The sequence below is a fragment of the Strigops habroptila genome, chromosome 11 (genome assembly GCF_004027225.2).
Source record: "Strigops habroptila isolate Jane chromosome 11, bStrHab1.2.pri, whole genome shotgun sequence".
In the NCBI taxonomy this organism is placed as follows: Eukaryota; Metazoa; Chordata; class Aves; order Psittaciformes; family Psittacidae; genus Strigops; species Strigops habroptila.
In genome coordinates, this window is record NC_046360.1 from 4,109,538 (window position 1) to 4,131,885 (window position 22,348).

General features: G+C 49.3%; 1 protein-coding gene across 1 annotated transcript; it reads right to left on the bottom strand.

Moving 5' to 3' along the window:
- Window positions 1-954: 954 nt before the first annotated feature.
- SCARB1 (scavenger receptor class B member 1) lies at window positions 955-20,955 on the bottom strand. The gene is made up of 12 exons (XM_030501068.1): window positions 20,703-20,955; window positions 17,087-17,244; window positions 15,210-15,351; window positions 14,553-14,756; window positions 14,146-14,241; window positions 13,452-13,564; window positions 11,401-11,567; window positions 10,638-10,756; window positions 8,924-8,997; window positions 8,121-8,172; window positions 7,510-7,656; window positions 955-2,958 (listed from the first exon to the last, which is right to left on the bottom strand). The coding sequence occupies exons 1-12, from the start codon at window positions 20,826-20,828 to the stop codon at window positions 2,851-2,853; spliced, it is 1,506 nt and encodes a 501-aa protein (XP_030356928.1). The 5' UTR covers window positions 20,829-20,955; the 3' UTR covers window positions 955-2,850.
- Window positions 20,956-22,348: the final 1,393 nt, after the last annotated feature.

Consider the following 22,348-nt stretch of genomic DNA (forward strand, 5'->3'; position numbering starts at 1 on the left):
CCAGGTTGGACACAGGGGCTTGGAGCAACCTGCTCTAGTGGAAGGTGTCCCTGCCTGTGGCAGGAGGTTGGAACGGGATGAGCTTTAAGGCTCTTTCCAACCCAAACCATTCTGGAATTCTATGAAAGGGAACAGCATTTATATACCCCGTTTATAAATGCACCCTAACCAAATGCACATGGGGAGGGCTGTTATCCCTGGTGTGTTTTCCAGAGAAGCTGGTGGTGGCTCTGTCACAGTAGGGGAAAATAAAGTAGAGGTGGAAGCCCATTAAAATCCTTGGGAGAATGTAGAGGACTTCAACCAGGTTGGTGCAGGGGAGGGCACAGAGGTGCTGTGCTGGCCCCTCTGCCGTGGGGTTTGTTGCACAGGGCTGCTGACTGCACTTTGACAACGTTTGGGCTTTACCAGCCCCGAACACCATGTACAAAGGCAAAGGGAATCGGCAAGACAGGACGAGTCAGGGCCAGGAGAGACTTGGGGGTTATGAGAAGCACTTTAAAATGAGCTGGAAACTTCACAAGCAGCCCGCAAGGTGACTGAAGCGCAGGAGATAGAATTGGAGCGCTGCGAGCTGATGAATAACCATATTGCAGCACAGCCGGTGCTCGGGGCGGGGGGACGAGAGCAGGGGAGCTGTGTCCATCAGCCCAGCCCTGCAAGGGGGGGTCAGGGGAGGGACAAAGGCCCAACATCGCGGGGTGGCGGCTTCGTGATGCGCCTGTGGAGGGGACGGGGGGGACCCACCGGGATCACCCCCAGCCCGGGTCCCGCTGCGCGCTGCCGCCCCGCGTCCGCGGCACTATGGCGCCCTCCGGCGGCCACGTCGCGACACTGCACCCCCCTACGTCCCACCCGAACCCCCCGGGCCCACCGCAGCGTGCAGAACGAGGCTTAAAACAAGGGCTCCTGCAACAAAGACAACGAACAAACAAACAAACCAACCCCCAAAGCTCGCACTAGGAGAAATACGCCAATATTTTATTTGTTTTCACCTGTACAGCAGCAATTAGTACCAGCACATCATTAAAGCCTCAAGCAGGTGAGCCCAAGGGTGGTTATCTTTGATCTACTGTTAGCTTTGCTGAACGCTGCCCAGTCTTATCTGTGTTGATGAGTTGAGTGTCCCACAGCGCCTGGTCTGAGGCTGTGCCTCTGACCTGCTCCTACTTCACAACCGCGTGCTGAGGGTGTAGGTTGTGAAGCACTGTTTGCAGGTGGATCATTTGGGATTCAAGCGCAGAGAGACTTTAAAGCTGTAGTTTAAGCATCACCCTCAGCGAGAACTCATGCCACAGAAATAATGCAGGTAAGGCTATTCCCATCGTCCTGCGAGACATGCTTTGAGCATCTAGGCAAGTTCAGCCACAGACCAAGTTCTGGGCTTCCTTCCCCTTCATGATCTGGGCTGTATGACAACTGTTCCCATGATCAGACAGCCTAAGCCCAGCTGCAGGACGTGGCCTGCAGGGAATGTACCAGCACAGGAACTGCTGGCACTGGTTTTAGCTCCTTGTGCTCCTCCTGCCCGATAAGAGGAACAGAAGTGTAAGAGGAAAAGTACTGCTTATCCCACTAGAAGGTTCCAGGGCTGTCTTTGACAATTACAACGGTTTCCAGACTATGACAACATCCATGCCACACACGGTGCAACAAGTCCTCCGCTCCAAAAGAGACCAGGGACTCCCTGCACTGTTCCATCCTTGCCAGACACACCAGCACTGGCCCCTTTGGTTTTCTCAAGGGCTCCTGGTTGGAAGCAGGGAAGGCAGGTGTGGCAGACAACTACTGCTGGGTAGCTAGCCAAGAATATCCTTGGGCTTTGGGCTTCTTTCCCACTAAAGAATGACCCCAGCCCATCTACCTCCAGTTAAAATCCCACCCTAGATCCCACAAGACATCACTTCAGAAACCTGCAGCATTTTTATCAAAACCTAAGGCCATCATTACTTTCATGATTGCACATAGCTTCCTCCATCCCAAAAGCACAACTACCTCTGTTAATGGTCACGGATCTCTCTGTTAAAGGTCAAGCTTCTTCCTGCTCCCTTCCCTTCCCATGTGCAGGCAGCATGGCCAGAGCAATGCAGTGACCACCCAGCAACAACGGTGAGTGACAGGTCAGATGGACCAGAGGTGTTGGCAAGGCTCATCTCACACAGCCATCTAAAGCAAGGAGAAGCCAAGTATAAGGGCTGTGGGCTGGAACTGTTGGAACACAAGGTCATGGCACAGAATTAGAGCTTTAAAAGTCACTGCTGTACTCTCCAACACATGGAAAGGCTGGAGCAACCCCAAGCAGGCTTCAGGTACTCTGGGAAGAGCCATCACCAAAGTGACAGCACCCAGAACTGATTTGTGGCATAGTCCAGTCACATCAAGTGGCAATAAACCCATAAGTGGCATCAAGATAGCAAGCCCCATCTGCATGAGATGAACGGTGGCTTTTAAAACCATCACTAAATCCCATCAGTGCTACATATACAAACCTCATTTATTTAAAAGGCTCCCATTAAAGTACCTTTTATTCCTAGCAATAGGCAGTTTTAAATCGCAAAATAATTCCTGGATCAGCCAACAACCGTCTTCATTCCCAAAAGGAAAGAGGGGCTGCAGCAAAGGCCAGCCCCTTAGGGACAAGGGCTCTTGGACACTGTATTGAGTGTCTGGATGAGGTCTCCTGTGCTCCAGTGTGAGAGTGCTGGTGCAGCAGTGATGTCTTGTGGCTTTGCCGCAGCGTACAGGGTCTCTGCTGAGTTGCCCAGGATGACTTCCCCATTGGAGAACACTCGGGATCCACAGCAGGTCTTGCCTAGCACAGACATGCCCCAGTGGGAAGCGTGCCGGGGCTCAGGCTTCAGCATCATCCTGACTCAGCGCGGCAGCGTCATGTAGGAGTGGCGTGGTCTCGGAGGAGGGGGGTGGTTTGCTCTGTGTGGCGGGGTGACGTGGGGGTCTCTGCAGACGAGAGGACAGCGGTTACAGCCATGCACGTGGTGGTGGCACTGTGGTCACACCACAGCCCCACTTAAGACACGCACACCTCAAACCTCTTGGACTTTTGTGTGGCCAAGAACCCTTTTCTGAAGGCTTCTTGATGACTTTTTGTACCAACTCCCCTAACAAAATGAAGCTATTTGCATTCCGACACTTGTCACAACCCCCACAAATGCCCAACCTGAAGAGCTGTGTCACACATGGGCCTACTGCTGAATTAGACAGGGGAACTCTGGGAGCAAGGAAGACATATCCTTAGTGGAAGAGGATGAGGTCAGAGAATACTTAAGCAACCTAGACATAGCTAAGTCCATGGACACTGACGGGATGCACGCACAAGAGCTGAGGGAGCTGGCTAATACCACAGTAAGGCCACTCCCCATCATCTCTGAACAATCCTGGCCATTGGGAGAGGTGCCCAAAGACTGAAGTAAAACAAGTGTCACTCCTATCTTGAAGTTCAAGACGACCTCAGAACTACAGGCCAGTCAGCCTCCCTCCAATCCTTGTGAAGGTGATGGAGCAGCTATTGTGCTTGGCTAACCTGATATACTTCTATGACTAAATGAATGGCTTGATAGATGACAGGAGATCTGGGGATATTGTCTCTTTGGACTTGAGTAAGTCTTTCAACACCATCTCCCACAAGAACCTTGTAGAGGAACTATGCAGTATGGGCAGGCAGTGAGCTGGACTGAAACTGGGCTGAACAGCCAGGCTCAGAGCATCATGAGAAGTCTGACTGCAGGTCAGTAACTAGCAGTGTACATGAGGTGTCAATACTGCATCCAATCCTGTTTAACATCTTTATTAATGACATGCAAGTTTGCTAATGATACAAAATGAGGAGTTACACTGCCCTCCTCAGTGTAACATCTCAGGCTGGAGAAACAGGCCGGCAGGAACCTCATGAGGTTCAGCAGGAGGATGTGCAAAGTCTTGTACCCAGGGAAGAACAACCCGTGCCCCATTCCATGCTAAGGGTCACCCAACTCTTAAGCAGTTTGGTAGAAAAGGACTCAAGGGTCTTGGTGAACACCAAGTTGAACATGAGTGAACAGCATCCCATGTAGGAAAGGCAGCTAACCATATCCTAGGCTGCATTAGGAGTGATACCAGCAGGTCAAGGGAGGTGATCCTTCTCCTCTACTCATCACTGGTGAGGCCACACAAGGAGCATCATGTCCAATTCTGGGCTTTCCAGGACAAGAGAGATGAAGCTACTAGAGAGAGCAAAAGGCCACTAAACTGATTAATGGACTGGAGCAGGGGGGTTGGAACTGGATGATCTATAGGTCCTTTCCAACCTTAACTATTCTATGATTTTATTTGTGCAAAGGCCAAGATAGCTGGGGCTGATTAGCCGGGAAAAGAGAAGGTTCACGGGGGATATTACCAACATATGCAAGTATACAAAGGGAGGGCATAAATACACAGCCAGGCTCTTCGCAGTGGTGTCCAGAGATCAGGACAAGAGCCACTGGGCACAAACTTAACACAGGAAGTTCCACCTGAACATTAGGGAACACGCTTTGTTTTTTCTCACTGTGAAAACTGGAATAAGTTGCCCAGAGAAGTTGGGGAATCTCCATCCTTGGAGATACTAAGAGACATCTGGACATGGTCCTGGGCAACCAGCTCTAGGTGGCCCTGCTTGAGCAGAGCAGATGGACTAGATGACCTTCAGAGGTCCCTTCCAACCTCACCGATTCAGTGATTTTGTGATCCTGTAATACAAACCCAGATTTTTTTATACATCAGAAATTCCCTCTTGAAAGCCTTTCCATGGAGGTTGCCCCTTTATGCAGGAGGGGAATGACACCCACCGGGTGACTACCGCTGTTACCCCATGAGTTTCTACCCATTCCAAAACTTACCTCTGGATCTCAAACACTCAGAGTGGGAGGAAATAGGCAAGAAACGTGTTTCCTCACACCAGTCCTACTTTCACTCTGATCCCTGCTGATATTATTAGGGCTGCAGATCAGGTACAGCCAGAAACAATAAAAGCATGTGCTTGCAGCCTTGGTTAAGTGTGAGTATTAAGACACCTAAATTGCCCTGAATAAAGCCATGAGCCAACATCGTTATATCAAAGCTTGCTCAGAAGGCACGTCTGGTAGATGAGGACAGTAAACATTGCTGTTTGATTGGCTTTAAGCAAAGTTTAAATCAAATCAGGACAAGAGAAAAGTGTGTTACCTTGACTGGGTACCCACCTACAGTCTGGCTTCCCGCAACACCGTCCCCTTAACCGGAGGCAGCTTTTTGGCAGAGGTGGCCTGGTTGGCCTTATTACTGTCTGAGTTCTTTTTATTGCTACTCCAAAATAAAGAGCATTTTTCCTAGAAAACAATCAGGCTAGTTGATGGTGCACTTGGACATGAATTCCATGAGGGTTCCAATTTTAGGAGGAGATTTTTAAATCATTGTTTAACTAGAATCTAGTCATTAATGAAGATTTCAAAATTTAGGTTAAACTAAGTCCTATTTTAGATTTTGGGCAGTGTCAAGCCAGTTTTAAAATGGTCTGTTTGCCTTTCAAATGCGTCACCACTAAGACTTTAGGCCGTGTTAGCAGAGCAGAGCTACAATGCTGCATCTGGACATGTTTTATACCTGCAGAGCTTCACACATTGTTTAGAACTGCAGGTCCATAGGATGCATTTTAAACTGGCTCCACTGTCAGCTAGGCTAAGATTTAAGTGTTTCATAGCACCTCATCTGGACTGGGTTTAGAGCACATTGCTCCCTCCAGAAGCCAGAGGCACAGAGATCAGGGAGACCTTCATGCTGGCAGACATGTGAAGCTGTGTTCAATGCCCCCACTCAGTGTCCCTGCACCTGTGTCTTCAGGAGGGAGGACTGTGCATGATTAAGCAATCATCAGCAAAGATCAGCAACACTTCAATCAAATGAGGAACACACCTTGGCTGCAAATTGCTGTCTTCCAGTTTACAAGCTCTTATCTATTCATAGACATGAGACTTTCATGTGTTGTTGCACAGCTTGCTTAGAGATTTATAAGGTCATCAAGGCTTTTTTTATCACTTTCCAGATAGTCAGGCACTTCCTGCAGTTGATTTTTAGATCTAGCACTTCACCACACTTATGGTTGAGCAGCCAAATACAGCAGGCTTATGCCTGGGTTTGGGGTATTTCATAGATATTCAGCTGACTTGACTAAATTTACATCCAGCTTTTCTTCCTGACCATTCCTGGCATGGTTAAGGCTCTTTGATAGCAGGAATTAAGACCTGCATAAAGGGGAAGAAAATGCCAGCCCAGGGCTGCATAAGGTCTTAGAAATAATGCCCAGCAAATAGGCATTTTTCAGATATGCTGGTGCTATGCAGCAGAGTGGAGTCCATTTGCCAGCAAGCTCTTGCAGTGCTGAAGCAGAGAGGCTCAGCACACAAAGCCTGACCATCTCAGGAGCACAGCAAGGGTTTACTTCTGAGCCCTCAGCCCTAACATTGCTCCCACCCTGTGGGGAGGTGTGTGGAAGAACAAGGGGATTTGGGATCATGTGCTTAAGTCAATTAAGCAGTTGTAAGCTTGGTTAAAATCCAATTACGTGATACTCTGAGAACTCTGGTGCTGTTTAAAGTGGGTTTGTACCAGTGTTTCTGTAAGGGCAGTTACAGGAGGTTAAGCAAAAGCAGCCCCACACACATGCTTGCCCTTTAGCCTGCTTTCATCCTAAGCATTATCTTTTTATCCCCACAAATAGCTTCACTTCTGCAACTTTAGAGCCAGCTCAAGACACTTAGTTGTAGTGGAAAAGTAAATAAGCTTGCTTTGATACAGGTTAGGGAAGGGAGCTAGATCCCTAATTCAAGAGATAAAGCTTTTAGAGAGCTTAGTGTTATCAGATGAATGTTTTGGAGCTGGATCTCCATCACATGTTTTAGCTGGTTTATATTCTGTCCTTACAGCTCAGAGCTATTTGGAGTAGTTTGCTTAGAAACCAAGTGAGTTTCAGGGAAAGGCAGAGCACAGTCAGGGTTGAGAAGCAGCCACAGTGTCTGTGCCTCTTCTGCAAGAACACAGCGACTGCTTTTCATCAGGGAACAAGCTGTGCTCAAGTAGCTCCATCCCCTCACGAAGGCTCTGTTCAGATTAGAAAACTGTTGGGACCCTGCAGAGATGCACAGATTTGTGCAATGGCACAGACCTGCTGCTTTCTATGGAGGCTGGGTTGATGAGTGAGGCTTGTTCTTTCATTAACTGGATGAGCTGAGAAATACCTCCTCCTACAGGAACCCATTTTCATCGCTGTTGTGCACTGAGAAAGCCAGAAATGCTTTTATGTTATCTATTTGCAGCCCAGTTTCTAGATGGCTGAGGAAGTCCTGCTGCTACATGCTGGCATCTGGCACCATTAGGTCACTGTTCATGGCATCAGCCAATGTTTCCTCAGGAGTGTTAGATTGTCAGCCCAATCTACATCATCTGATTAAGTCTGATTGGACTTACAGCATTTCCCATTAGACATCTGCAGGTTCTTACCTGACTCATTGCCATGAGTACAGCTGCTGAGATAATGAGCGGGACGCTCAGCCCAAGGCAGATATACTGCAGGTAGTCCAGCAGCGATGGGATCAGCACCAGGTTGGTGTAAAACTGCTTTAGGACCGAGCCTTCAATGGATCCACTCTGCTCAAAGAATCAAAGCTGTCAGTGGCATTTCCCTCCCACCCAGGGCTGAGACAGACCTGCTGCACAACTCCTCTCCAAGCACAGATTAGGGAATTTGAGCAAGATTCTGTCAGACTAGAAGCTTTTACTAAACAGTTGGAGTCAGCCAGGCATGCACACAGCTGGAGACTGCACTCCCAGGCCCACATCAGAATGGGGATGCTGGCAGCTCTGTTGTGGGCCCTATTTAACCCCACATCTAGGGCAGAGCCAGAGATTTACCAACTATAGTGCAGGGTTTGTTCAGCTCAGAGGGATTAATGGCATAGCCAAGTATTGTAAAGCCTTCTGTTGGTGCTTAATTAGTCTGTCTGGCTTTAAGCTTTATCCAAAGTGGAGTTTCCCAGCACTGGGTGATGCATAAGCAGTTCCCCCTCCCACAGGAGAGGCTCTGCAGGATCAGGTCAAGGAAGGCAACTCACCTCCACAAACCACAGCAGCGGCAGGACCACTGGCTTAATCTGCCCTGTTTGACTGGGGGGGAAGAAAGACACACACTTAGATTTCTGGTTGATCAGGCCACAATTAGTGCCATAATTCTTCCTAAAGAAGAGATGGGTCTGACAGACTGATAATGGCAAGGAAATCAGTGTAAGGAAGTAGCAATTCCTGCTGCTTCAGTGAGCTGCTCCCCCCTTAACGGACCAGGTCCAACTTGGCCCTTTCGCACAAGAGCAGAACTTATGCTTCTATTTGTGCTTAACAGTAAGTGCCATTCCAAATCTGGGCTCCAGATACATGAACTCAGTGAACTGGAATGTTAAACTTCACATGGCTCCAAGACATCTCTGTCACCTGCACGGTACCAGGGGGTGCAAGCTCACAGCACTGGGGCTGTCTGCTGGGGTATGCCCTAAAGCCAGTCAAAGCAGCAAGAGCCATTCTGTTTGCTGTCAGAGCTGAAAGTGTCTTTTTGGACACAGGCTACAACTGTCAACCCTGGAGACAGAGTGTGTTTTGTCCCTCCAATGTCAGATGTGACACCTTCTGAGCAGCAGCACAGTGCAGGCAAACCACTCCTGCACTTCACCAGGAGAAACCATCCACACGCTGCACTGCTAAAGGATGCCACTTCAAGGTCACTGTTATAGCTGGCATTTCACCACATGAGCCAGCTGGCTTCTGCAACCATGACAACCGGTAATGTTAAAGCTACTTCATCTCTGGGGACAGTAAATTCTGCTCAAGAAAGGGAGATGGACATTCCTAAAAGGTGACTACTTACGTTATACCAGACACCTGCTTTATGTACAGGTTCAGCTGGAGCTTGATAGAGCAATTCATAGGGATGCCAGTCAACTGCATAGAAAGAGACCAACCAGTTCATCAGTAAAGCCAACATTTGACTGGAGAGCTTTGCAGAAGAGAAACCCTTTGCTTTCCATCCTAGCTGCTCTGGGTACCACCAGATTGGATCATCTAGAGCTCCACTGCAGTCACCATGCTCAAGTCCGGGAGCATGGCTGAGGTTTCCACCAAAGCGCAAGCATCAGCCAGCCAGGCACCACTCCCCAAGCTCTGGGGATGACTGCGAATTGAGGAACAGCACTGTCCCCGTGGCAGTTTGCAGCTGTCCCCATCACCTGAACACTCACCCTCCAGTGAGACTGTTGCAGCACCTCCCTTGGGGTGGTCTGAAGGCACGAAGTTAACTTGGATAGATGTGGCTGCTGCAGAAGGCAGCACGCATTCAGCAGGCAGACAGCATCAACCAGGGAGGTGTTGTGTGACCCAGGGCTTGTGGGACTCAACATAAGCAAGTTCAAATTACCAAGTAGTGCATATAACCTGTAAGTGACCCCCTACACAGGGTGTTTTAATAGCAACTTCAGCATTTTCTGAAGCCTGATAAGTGTCTTCTGTTGTTCATTCTACCAGCAGCAGGATGGAAATGCATCAATGCAAAAGATTTGTGCATACAGGAAAGAACAAAATGCTTCTCATAATGAGGAACAGACATCACTGTCCACCAACATCCTAAGACCATGAAAACACCCCACTTCAAAGCTGGTCTTGATGACACCCATTAAGGCATTGTTTTCTCATGACACTGCAGTTTTGCAACACATTTTTAAGGGCAGAGAGTTTCTGCTGGATTGCCCGTTTGCACTCAGCCAGCTGCAGCTAGATAAGAATACAGTTAATTGTACTGTTATCAGTAGATGTTTGATACTGTAATAAACTTAATTAGATTTCCATAACTGCGATAAGAAAAGCACAGACAACCCAACGCCTAGATAAGAGGCACAGCTTGCTTTGCCTTGAGAGGGGAATTTGTTTCTTGCTTGAACAAACATCACAGTGTTTGGAAGATCTGACCACGTTCCACACAGGCCATGGGTGGAAGATCCCAAAGTCCTCTCCCCATCAGCAGCTGGGACAACAATGGCTCAGGACACCCCAATTCATCACCAATGGAGCAGTAACTTCACCCTTACTATAGATACATGAGAAGAGTAACACAGCAGCAGACAGTTAGATGGGCAGGTTGAGAGACTGGAGGAAGCCAGCCCAAAAACAGCGGTGACAGCTTCAGCTGCAGCATGGTCTGACTTTGCCAGTCAGTTCTCAGACACGGTTGCAGATCTGGGGCGTAACTGGGCTGCTGCTAGATACACCTCCTGGTGTTACAGACCTGAGTCAGTGGAAAGAACTTGACTGTGCTTACCAAAACAATTACGCTTAAAATTGGTTCTGCAATTTTCTAGAAGCCAGGCTAATTATTCAATTAGTTTATGGCTGTGACATTTTTTATCTGCACATGTCATCGCCAGTCTTTGCACTATGGAACCTGCTCAAATCAGTGCCACGAGAGCAGAGCAAGGCCATCACGCAGCTGGTGTCAGGCTCCCCGCTCAGCCCAATGGGACCCCTGGGGCACAGTGAGGCTCCTCCATGGGCGAGGGCCCCAGCAGGCTCTCACTCACTCATACACTCACCGGGTGCACGTCAAGGAAGAGCGCGTGCTGCTCCTTGCTGGGGTGCAGACCTTCAACGGCGTCCAACAGGACTGGGTCGGCGTTGTAGAAGTGAGGATGTGAAATGAACATGGGTGCATCTGGATGCAAACAAAGACACCCTAAGTTCATCCAAACCCATCTGAGACTTTTTGTCGTGATCTTTAAGCTATTGCAGCACTTGTTCTCAACAGGTTTTTATACTTTTCTCCTCCCAACCACCAAGCTCCTTCCCTTCCCACCCTGCAGCTTATTCCATTGCTCTGGGAGGGTAAAGACCCAGTGTTTAAGCCACGCTCTCCCTCCTATGCGCCATACAATGCCCTGGCAACTTGCTGTACCCAGACACAGGCTGGGGCACTGAGTCTGAATTCTCACTCCTGCACAACCTGCACTCAGTGTCCAAAGTTAACATTTAATTTGGCAGCTACACAGCCTGCCTCTTCCCACCCATGCTCCTCTGCCTACTCCCTCCACAGGCCAGGGGACATAAAACTCCCACCTTATCCTTAGGCATTCCCACAAATGCCAGGTTCTCATAGGACCGTGGACCAAGAGGACTTTGGGCACAAGGATTTTCCCTCTGTCCCTCCTTGCTGAGATGCCTGCAAGTGAGAATGCCATGCACAAGACCCCAGCACTCTGGCAGGATTACCTGCCGGTTTTCCAGATAGCCAAGCTCATATCGCATCCCCACCATTTAATACTGGTACAGCAGGGAGAGCCTGAGGAGGAAAGGACTTACTTCGTCTACAGGTACTGACGTTCTGGATGCCAGACTGCATGCAGGGGCAGAAGCCTTCGTTGGGTGGATAGTCCGTGCCATTGGCAAAGAGAGTTTTTGGTGCCACGAAGCGATAGGTGGGCACACCCTTAAACTTCCCAGACTGCTCGTACACCAGTCTCATTGATCTGGAAGGGTTTCATTGGAGAAGGATCAGGATTAGACAACAGGTTCCCAGCCCAGAATTGGGCTCTTATCTTTGCTGGATAAGATGCAGTTGTAACGTAACTTAGACTTTGAGATCAAGATAAGCACTCGGAGCAGTGCTTTGGATGGGGAATGAGTATTTAAGCCATTTGCTTTCCATGTTTTAAACACAGATAAAGGGTTGGTCAGCACTAGTTATGGAGAGAAAACACAGGCTTATAAGTCTGTTTGCAGTATCCAGGTGAGATTTGTTTAAAGGCATATAGTAATCCCTAGGGCTGCTCTCCAAGAGATAATACCCTCTTTGTGAAAGCCTTGGCTCTGAAGTGCTCAGGAGACATGCACAGAGGATGGACACTGACTAAATCTCCTTTGCAGCGCAACTTCAGCATAGAGGCTGTCAGGGGAGTGGAAATTTTTACTACATTATGCAGCAAGACTCTTGATAAAACAGGTTAGTGATGTTATGCTGCATTACTGCCACCAGTTGTGAGGATAGGATGCAAGTTTCCAGGAAGGAGGTTTGCTCCTTTCACACTTAAGTAAGGCTTACAGGGATGCAGACAGCCTGGGCAGGGGGATGCTTATTCCTGCAGACACCTTCTGACACCAGAACAAAGTATGCAGGATTAAAAGCATGTTCAGCAGTTACACGCATGACTCTCAGCTGTGCTCACCTTCCAGCAAGGAGGCAGAGGCTGCTGCAGCACATCAGCAGGGTAAAGCCTTGCCTACCTTACAGGGACATCCAGGTAGTGCCATATCAGCATCAGCTGCACTTAATGTGCAAACAGCACAGAAGATATGCCCTGCAGTAAGGCAGATATGCCTGATCATTGTGATTCCTTCCTCACCAGCTAGGCTAGCAGAGAGGCTGAGACAGAGATCTGAGCAGAAGAGACAGCAGAGCCACTTCCCCCACAGCACTGTCAGGCAAGAACCTCCTGTGCTAACAAGAAACCAAGTATGGTTTTGTCCTCTTCACTAGACGCCTTGCCAAGAAACACGCTCTGTTCCCTAGAAGATTTCTGTAGTTCTACAGGAACAGGCATGTGTATTTAAACTTTGATTACTGGTAGACTTCCCTGTAAGTTACTTGCTCTGGTGTCATCTTGGTATTTGCTGATGCCCCTTATGTAGAAGAATTCCTGTACTAATACTTGGCTCAGCTGACTTTGCTTGTTTGAAGAGGTCATTGTTCTCTATTCAACATGGCCACTTGCTTGTTTTGCAGCTCTATCTACAAAGCCTGAGTTAACATTATCTTCCCCAAGCTGGGGACAGGGTTTTGTGCCATCTCCTGTCTCCCCTCCTTCCAGCCTCAGGGAGTTTCCACTCAGGCAGGTTCCGCAGGGTACTTTAACCCCTGGGTGATCAGCTAAGGTCAGGGTGTCTTACACAGGACAGATGCACAGCAGCACTGGAACTAGGCAGCAAAAAAAAGAAAAAGCAGCAGCCTGGCAACAAGGGCACAACTCCCCCCCACCACCCCGAAATCACTTCTGCAACCGTTTAGTCAGCTGAAATAGTTCTGCAAATAGTTATAGCTGCATTTCCTCGTGACAACTCTCGCTTCTCCCTCTCACCTCCTACATCTTATCTAGACGGGTTATTTTCTACTGATTCAACATGGGCAAGTTTTACTTCTCCAAGTGATCTGGGAGGTATTTATGAATACCACAAGACACCGCTAATTAGACAACTACACTGTTTGCAAAGCTCAGATACTGCAACACGGAACCGTAGCTGACCTTTAACTACAGAAAGGAGTCCTGAGCCCTCTGCGTCACTGCACAGGTATGCTGTGTGCACAGGATGAACACTGCATCTCCTGCACAGGGACACACTGGCAGCTGTGGCCTCACCTGCAGGCATCCGGGCTGTAGAAATCCAGCGATGTTGGGGACATGAATGGTGGCCACATCTCTCCTGCTGTCCCATTGATCATGTTGCATTCGCGGCTCCGCCAGTAGTTCACCTACACGACCAAAGTAGAGAGAAGAGCTCAGAACAAGGAGAGAGTTGGCTTCCAGGCCTGCATGAGACATCCACCACTCTACACTGCTTCCAGAGCAGCTTGAGATCACAACACTGAAGAACTTCCAAGATCTTTCCCATTCAAACATCTGCCCAATTAGTGGAAACAAGATCCACCAGTCTCAAGTCCTCCCACAGGCTGGTCTGTAGATTCAGTTGATTTTAGTTAGGAGTGCAATCCCACAAGGGAAGAATAAGCACTCCTTTAACAAGTAAAGGAACATCTTAAACACAGGCCACGGGAGCCTGGGACTTCAACTTTAGAAGCAACCAGCTCCAACAGGATTTCAAGGGAATCCAAGTGACACAGATGATGAGCTGAACTTAATCCTTCATGTAAGCTTCTTGCTACATATAACAAGAGCTACCTTCTGCCAATTTGCCAGAACAAAAGTTGTAGCAGTTGAAGTCCTGTAGAAACTTGCCTTCAAACCCAAGACCCAGAGATACAACAGCTTTCAGTTTATCATGTTTTAGATCAGGCATTGTGCCCATATTAAACGTTTTCTGCCTGACTCTTACCTCCTTTAGCCCATTCCATGAATCCACCATGTGAACTTCACTGATGTTCTTCATACCCGTGTTCACTGTGAACAGTCCTGAATTGGAGTTGTTAAACTGCAGAGAAGAGAAGCTAATTTTTAATCCATTATACACAGCAAGACTGCAATAAGTTACTGACTTCGCATGCTTCCTCAGCCCTAGGGGTGCTTCACATACTGTAAGCTACTGAACTTCTATTTATTTCAGTTGCCAGCAACAGCTTCAAACACAAGCATTTCTGCCCAGGGAGAGAATTAAGGCAGCCTGACACAACCACCAGCTACACATGGCTGCTCCAAACACTTTGTGAGGGGATTGAGTGTCTGGGCTACCCCTAACACCAGCATTGCTGTGATTTTAGTGTTCCCAATCAACAGTTTATTCACCTCTACAAATAAGCCAAATTTTCCCTTGAAAGGGATCATGCCAGGAACAATTGTATTTATTGCATCTATAAGAGCATCTTCATAGCCCCACATGATCTCCCCAACTGTCCGGTTCATGAACGCCTCCTGTTTCAGGCCAGCCAGGACTCCACTCAGCAAAATCTTCACAAAGCTTGGCAAGTTTTCCATCATTACAGCTGCTCCCTGGGAAAGAAAACAAACCTGAGATGAGAGGCCCATCTTTACCTAAGAGCAAGCAATGCATCTTTGGTGCTCAGCAAGGTCCTTTGGCTACATCAATCTACATCCCTCAAAAAGTCTTTTGGACAAACCGAGGCTCACCATTTATCCCCAGTTTTGGAAGAAAGCAGTTGAGGGCTCACAGGCTTCGTTTCCCCAGAGGGTGCTCAGGCAAGGTTGCAGACTCAAGCCCAGCTGCTTTGCCAGCCCCTTTGCACACTCTGGGTTTGGAAGGGTAACAGCCCAACACAACAACCAGCACCCAGAAAGCTGAAAATTGCATATTATAAGCTTAACCACTTAATTGCTTGATTAGCCTTGGGCCCTAAATGAAAGCAAGCTCTGAGTCAGTATTGAGCATCACTGCCCTTCCCTCAAGCTCAGAAGTTGGTACCTATCCATGGAGCAAGTTCTTACCATCATCAAGATGTTTGGCACAACGATGTAGTCATCTTCACGGCCATTGGACAACTCTGGCTGGAAGAAGAGTCTCCGATATTCCAGGAAGGAGACAGTGTTATTGTCATGGAATGTGATATTTGTCTTATACCTGAACTCTCTGCAAAGAGATGGGAGAGATCATGGGAATCTTTCCCCAGGCAATACCCTTGCAAAGCCTGTGAAGTAAGGAGGGTCTGCACAGGCCCAGGCTTGCTTATGAAGAACAGAGGAAGGAGACCAAACCCCAGCAAGAAGACACAGGACAGCAGGGAGGCAACATCCCAGGAAAAAGGCGGTGTCAACCTGACACCCCAACTAGGGTTAGAGTCTAGCAAGAGAAGATAGCAGCCTGGGAGTGAGGCATCCCTGACAGACTGGATTCTGTAGCAACTTGCAGACACAAAGTGCTTCTCTTCACAACTCAAAACCCAGCTGATGAGAAGTTTGAGACAAAAGCATAAGATCTCTGTGACTGCACCTACAGCCATTGAAAAGCCCAGCCGCACCAGGGAGATGCCCAGATAACCAAACCTACACCAACACACTACATGTCCAAATAACTTCCAGAACAGAAGACGACCAAACTAGATGCCACAAGACCCAGCAATGAGCCCACAATGATTTGCCCCAGATCTCCCTGGTGGCTCCCAGGCTCAGGGCAGCTTGACCTTCCATCGTGGCTCTCCTGCTCCTCCGGGCTTCAGGTAGGGCCACCTCCTGCACACTGTCCAGCACTGCTCCCCTTCACTCCATGCTATAGGGGCAGCTCAGTCTCATGAAGGCCGTGATGCTCCACAGTAGCATGAGGTTGTCCCCAACACTGCGAGCCTGTTACAGCTCCCGAGGGAGCTGAAGCTCAACCCACCAGCAAAAACAAAGCCCTTTATTATGGAGCCTCTGTTTTATAGCACACATTAGGGAAGGGCACTAATCTCACTCAGCAGGAACACAAGGACACTAATAAGCTTTGCCCCTTTGTTTATTCTTATTTACAGTGAGGGAAGCCTTTTTCCCCAAGCCAAGTGACTGATGCGATCACAACATACAGAATCCACAGGGTGTTACGGTGTGACCTGGCAAGCCCAAAGGAAACAAGGGCCAACATACTGCCAGATTTCCCTCAATGCTACTGAAACAGCTTTGGATTAAACCAATAATCTTCCTGCCTGAGCTTTCTTAGGCTGCTGACCTAACTTTGCCTACGTGTGTAGGCAAACACATGCTACTTAGGGGTAAGTTCACACGCTCAACATCGACCATCATTTCGTGTTACAGGTCCAGAGAAGCATATGGGGCTTCAACGACCATCCTCAGCCATGGCAAATAGACCCAGCCCTGCCGTAGGTGGGCCTGATCAATCTTTAGTGCTCCATAATGGTTTTCATAACCAGCCCATTCATTTTAGGCAGATTCTGGGTCTCATGTTGGATTGGCCTAAGACCTCTTACCCATGAAATTTGATATTGAGGTGACTCCAGCTCTGGAGCTGGACCCTTAAATGTACAGTGAAGATAAAACAAGTCCACTCTGAAGATAAGGCTTGCCCACCACCATACCAACACCCCTCATGCCTGTGTTTGGACCATATCAGCCCAGGTCTGGCTGCCCAACAGGCCCCAGCACAGGACTACGCTCCACAACTCAGTGAAGCACAGGCCAAAGGTCCTCCTACTTCTGGCTTTAGCAAGATCAGGGCAATCAGAGCACACGTGGGTCACCTTAAAATCCTATGCCACCAGCCTTGCTCCAAGTATGCTGATGCTATGCCCCCATGCCAGAGGAGTTAGCCGCAAGCCTGGCAGGCAGCATGATGAATGGGCTCGTGCCTAGCTGGACCACAAGTGGTACCTGACCTGTAAACGTAGGGTCCATGCTGGTGCAGCACTGGCTTCGCTCCCTGGAGGACCTGCGTGGGGTTCAGCACTTCAAAGAAATACACTGACATGTAGAAAGGAACAGGAATGTCTTTCCACATCTTAAAGGAGATGCTGCCGGGGTCGATCCTGACATTCTGCAAGGGAAAAAACAGAGTAAGGAGACACAACTCTTGGACTCAGTGGCTGCAGCTGAGCACATCCACCCTCAGCTCCACGTCAGGCCCAGCTGAAGGTGGCAGTTCCAGCAGGGGCTCTCCAGAGGATCCAGGAATGTTATGCAGACTGAAACTGAGCCAGATCTAAACCACGAACTCTTATGTACGCAGACGCATCAAGTTCATGCCACAGGATGTCTGTAGGCTTATTTATTCAGGCTCAGCTTTCCAGATCCTACCCACAGGATTTCAGAGCTCTTTTGACGTGCTGGAGGCTCGCTTTGAATTATAACAAGCCAGCACTGAATTATTCACAGCTCTGCATATCTGACTTGCCGAGCATAAACTACCCTGTCTTGAAGTCCTCCGCTCACCTGCAAGGTTTGGCAGCTCCGTGCAGCCAAAAGCAGGCAAAGGCTGGGAAAGGCATCACACCCATTGGCACAAGTATATGGTTACCAGCAGGGAGGACCCACTAGATTCCCAGAAAGCAGACAGAGAACTGGGATGGCAACCTAGCTGGGTACCAACAGCACCGTGCAGGACACCTTTGTGTCCTCTCAGCTGCCACCCTGCAGTGACTCATAGTTGGTCATAAGGCAGGTCAAAGGCAACGCACAATCATGGTTCCCATATCGCTGTCTTGCTTGCTGGGAAATGCCTGCAGGAGCCCAAACATGCCTTAAGCCCTCACCAGGTTCCCAGCCCAGGATCTGGCACATCTGTTTTGACTCTGTCCCAGCCTTCTGGGGACTGCCTTACAGACAAGAGCCTGTTCATTCCTTTTTGAGCACTTATTCTGGATGAGTTCCACCAATAATCTTTGCTTCCTCTGCAAGCACAAGCCTTTGTTACTTTGGTTAAGTAACCCAGCCAGCTTATGGAAGCAGGTTTGACCCGTCAATAGCCGAAGGCACATGGCTGTTATCCCTTTGCAACTCAGTTCCACAATGGCTCTCCCGCCCTGGAGCAACTTCATCTGACCATGCATGTACTTGCTGCTACATGGGGTTGAGTTGTGAAAGTTGCTGGAGGCTTCCCTGCAAATCCCCATCTTTAGCAGTTTCATGGCTAGGCTGTGCTACCTGCAAGAAGCAGCAGCAGCAACAGGACAAGTTTTTATTTAGCCTGCTTTATAATCCTGACTCCTGAGTGTCCAACAGAGTTTCAGCAGCAACATCTGCTTTCCTTCACTTGCTTATTCTTGCACTCCCTGGATCCCTTCTTGCATATGCATTTATCCATACAATATGTTCCCAGTCAGATGGAGCTGCATTCTGGCTCAGCCTTCTCCCATCTGGGCACAGCAGCTCAAGGTACTTCACAGATGCTACTAATTAAGATCTATTTCAGGTAGGTTTAGAATTTAGCTACTTGTAGGTCAAAACAAACATGGTCATATGCCTAAAATAAAAAGAACATGTTTCACTTAGGCAGGCTATAAAGTGTCACCAGGATGTTTGACCCCTCCTGACCAGATGGTGCTCAAATCCTGCTCCTCCAAGAGGGAGGCTTCAGCCACCCTGCTCAGTAGAACCAAGAGCTGAGGTTTCCTCTTCAGATGGAGAGGAGCAGTCACGCTGTACCCAAGCACAACCTCAGTATCAGACCTCATCTTTCACAACCTCTCACCACCATCCTCATCACCACCCTGCTAAAAGAGCGAAGACAGTGCTGTCAGTCTTATCCCAGCTTTCAGGCAGGACAGCACAAGAGCCCCCAGGTGGAGCAGAAACATCAAGTAGCAGATGGATGAGTTGATGCAGTCTCACTGTGTTAAAAAGCTCATATCTTAGGCAGGTCCGTGGCACTCCAGGGGCTTCCAGAAAAGCAATGTTCCCAGGTTTTGCAGGTTCAGATACAGTTTCTGACACAGATTCAACTTCTGCAACGGGGCAGGAGACAGGCTCCAGGTTTCCTGTTTCTACTGCGTGTTCCCCTACAGACTTAAAGACACACTCAAAACTACCACCTCTTTGCAACTAAGTGCTCTTCCATCTTGATAGAGCTCAGGAACATAAGGTTGTGGATATTTCTCACCACCCTGGATATAATTCAGCTATTTTTTCTATTTCACATCAAGCTTCATGAAAGCTCAGGACCATTTTGGGTCATGCTGAAGACTCGGAGAGCAAGGGCTTGAGATAAAGGGAGAACAAACAAGGGCTGGTATTTCCTCATCATCTGTCCTCATTGCAAGTTACTAGGATTTAGCTAATCAGGCAGAAAGAACCAGGATTAGCTAAAAACAGGGCAGAAATAGTTTTGCACCAAAAATGTCACTCCTGTTCTGCAGGGGCCATTCAGCATTTTGCAGGTACCAGCTCCTGATGTCCATGAACTGAACAAAGATTGCTCTTTAATGCTTAAGCCACAAAACTTTGTGTGGCTTTGCCCAGGTTGCAGCCCTTCCAAAAGATAGGTTTAAGTAATTCATTTTCAGCAGAGACTTTGCAGCACATGTAACCACAGCCATCGGCTATGAGATGTTTATTCACATCTTTCATCAGAAGCACATTTCCAGGTGTTGACCTGGAAAGCTTGGGGAAATACCTGACAGGGCCACATCTCCTTTGGGCAGGGAGAAAAAGGTTTGACTAAATGTGGGAATGAGCCAATTGGATTGTTACAGCAGGATAAGGTGTCCCAGCAGCAGGGAGAGGAGTGCTAGTTCCCAAGACTGCGCAGCACTGAACAAACCGATTTCATCCACAGCCCCACATCTTAACCACGGGGAACAAACACCCTTTCGGCCTCAGGACACCTCCTGCAGATAAGACAGGTCTTCAGAGAAGCAACTCTTTACGTTTTCAGTGACTTGGAGGTTACTCCATGCACAAGGCTCCTTCAGAGCCCTTCTGCACATCATCTGTCCTGTTTCCAGTTTGGGAATTTTCTCGCCAGAGTAAGTCTGAGCCCATTAATGAAAGGAACAACTAGTGCAGCAAATTAAGGCAGCAGGGACAGAAGGAAGGACTGGTGCTGGGCACAGTGCTCAGCTTGCCAAGCTGCTCAGCCCAGCACCACAGCTGTGCCAAAAGCCTTTGCTAACCAGGGATTAGAGCCCATTCAGACCAGGCATGTCTGCTACAACCCAAGTTGGCACATCCCAAGCCGCTATTTGCCCACACTAAGCTTTAGAGGCTGCTCAGGGCCGCAGCACTGACGCCAAAGCAGAGTCCCTCAGGGCTCAGCTGTCTCACAAGGATCACTCTACACAGAGAAACCTGCCCAAGCACCAGCCCTGGCTCCGCCACGCCAGCGCACCCGGCTCCGCACCACCACCGCGACCCCCTGCACCTTGCACTGGCCCCGGGACTCACGCCAGCCCCGCTCCGCGCTCCCAGCCACGCACCAGCTCCAGCCCCCCGGCACAAAGCATTGGGGCACCCCGCAGCACACACGCACCCCGCAAATCCCTTCCCGGCCCCGCTGACCTTGATAACCTGCTCCTTGACGATGCGGGGCCCCACCAGCAGAAGGGAAACCCCCAGGAGGGCGCAGGCCGCCCCGGCCAGCCCCAGCCCCAGCCCCACCGACGCTCTGCGGCGGGCCGAGGCCATGGCGCGGCGCAGCGAAGCGGACCCGACCCGCCCCCGCCACCGCCGCTTTATGGCCCCGCGGCCCGGCCCGGCCCGGCCCGGTCCGACGGAGGGAGCGGGGCTGTGGGCGGAGCGGGGCGGAGCGGAGCCGGACACCGCCTCTTGCACAGCAGCGCCGGGGCGGGAAGGTCAAAACACGGGAAGCAGAACGCGCGGAGGTAAACCCATGTAGTAATAGATTAAAAACATATAAAGGTGTGTATTTATGGCCCAGGTCACCCCTGGCAGGGACCGGGTCCCTCCGTGACAGCTACCTGCGAGCCCGTTGTGTTTGGTGTCTGGGGAAAGAGGACAAGAGCAGGCGGCTGCGAGCTGTCAGCCCGCGGGTGGAAACCCACAGCTCAACCCCCGGCTCTCCCCGAGGACAAAGCATCCACCACCGCTTAACTTGCCTCTGATTTTCCAAGGAATTGGGGTTTTTGTCTATTTTGTGCATCTGAAGGGGCCCTAGGTGAGACTCATCCCTAAAAGCATGTAGAAGTCAGCAAAAAACAACAAAGGGAAGAGTCTGGTTTGTGACAGCCTATTTTGAAACCATACGTAGCTCCCCCCACTCCCTCTTTCAAGGCACAGCACCAGTACCTTGCCACTCTTGCAGAGGGCATTTTTGGTTTCCACTTTTCGGCCTCCCCCTTTTCCCACTTCCCACCCCTCAGTGCATGGTGAACTACTCATGAGCTCCAACATCCAGCAACCATCGCTTTCTCCACAGAACACTTTGGTGATTTCCCTCTTGTCAGGGCTTTTATAGCCTATGGGGCCTGCCTCGTGACATTCTAGGCCATCATTGCTATGTCCACTTCGTGTACAGCTGGAATGAAAGCACATTCCAAAGAGTTTTTAACAATCTGGTGTGTCTGAAAATAAGAAGTTTGCTTAATGTGCTTTTCCAAAACTATCTACCCCATAACCCAACGAGAGGGGCCCACTCTAGCCAGAACACTTCTCAGGTCCAAGGGCTGCAGGACCCACAGTGACATCCTACACTGCCACCAAGCAGCCACCCACATCAGAGCAGGTGCTCAACAGCAGTGTTACGTTAATCCATCGCTGCGGAAACACCCAGGGCAGGACCTGCCAATTCCTGGGCAAAGCCAGATTATCAAAGCCTCCCAGCTATTGCAGTTTCACATTATATATGCATGCTTACACAACCCAACAGCTGTGTAACATCTGCAGACTGGCACCAAACACCAGCTACTGCTTCAGCTAGTTGAGGACACTTATACAACTTCAGAAGGACTGATAGCTGAAGGGCTAGTTACACTTGCCAGGCATGTGTAAGCCTCACAGAAGGCTGTTTTGCAATACCTTTTGTGTGCAGAAGCTACATAACTTTGGTTTCTTAAATGGCTAATTTGGTTAATGACATAATTTGTTCACATATTTGTTAACACTACTTTGCCCACTGTAAGAGAGGATCGGGTTCAAGATAATCTTAAGAACCTGAACGTGCACAAGTCCATGGGACCCGATGAAAT

Excerpts from the sequence above, each read along its gene's own strand:
- SCARB1 (XM_030501068.1), bottom strand. The coding sequence starts at position 20,828 with ATGGCCTCGGCCCGCCGCAGAGCGTCGGTGGGGCTGGGGCTGGGGCTG. Across the intron at positions 17,245-20,702 it reads TCAAGGAGCAGGTTATCAAG|AATGTCAGGATCGACCCCGG; the intron begins GTCAGCGGGGCC and ends TTTCCCTTGCAG. Across the intron at positions 8,173-8,923 it reads AAGCAGGTGTCTGGTATAAC|TCAAACAGGGCAGATTAAGC; the intron begins GTAAGTAGTCAC and ends CTTCCCCCCCAG.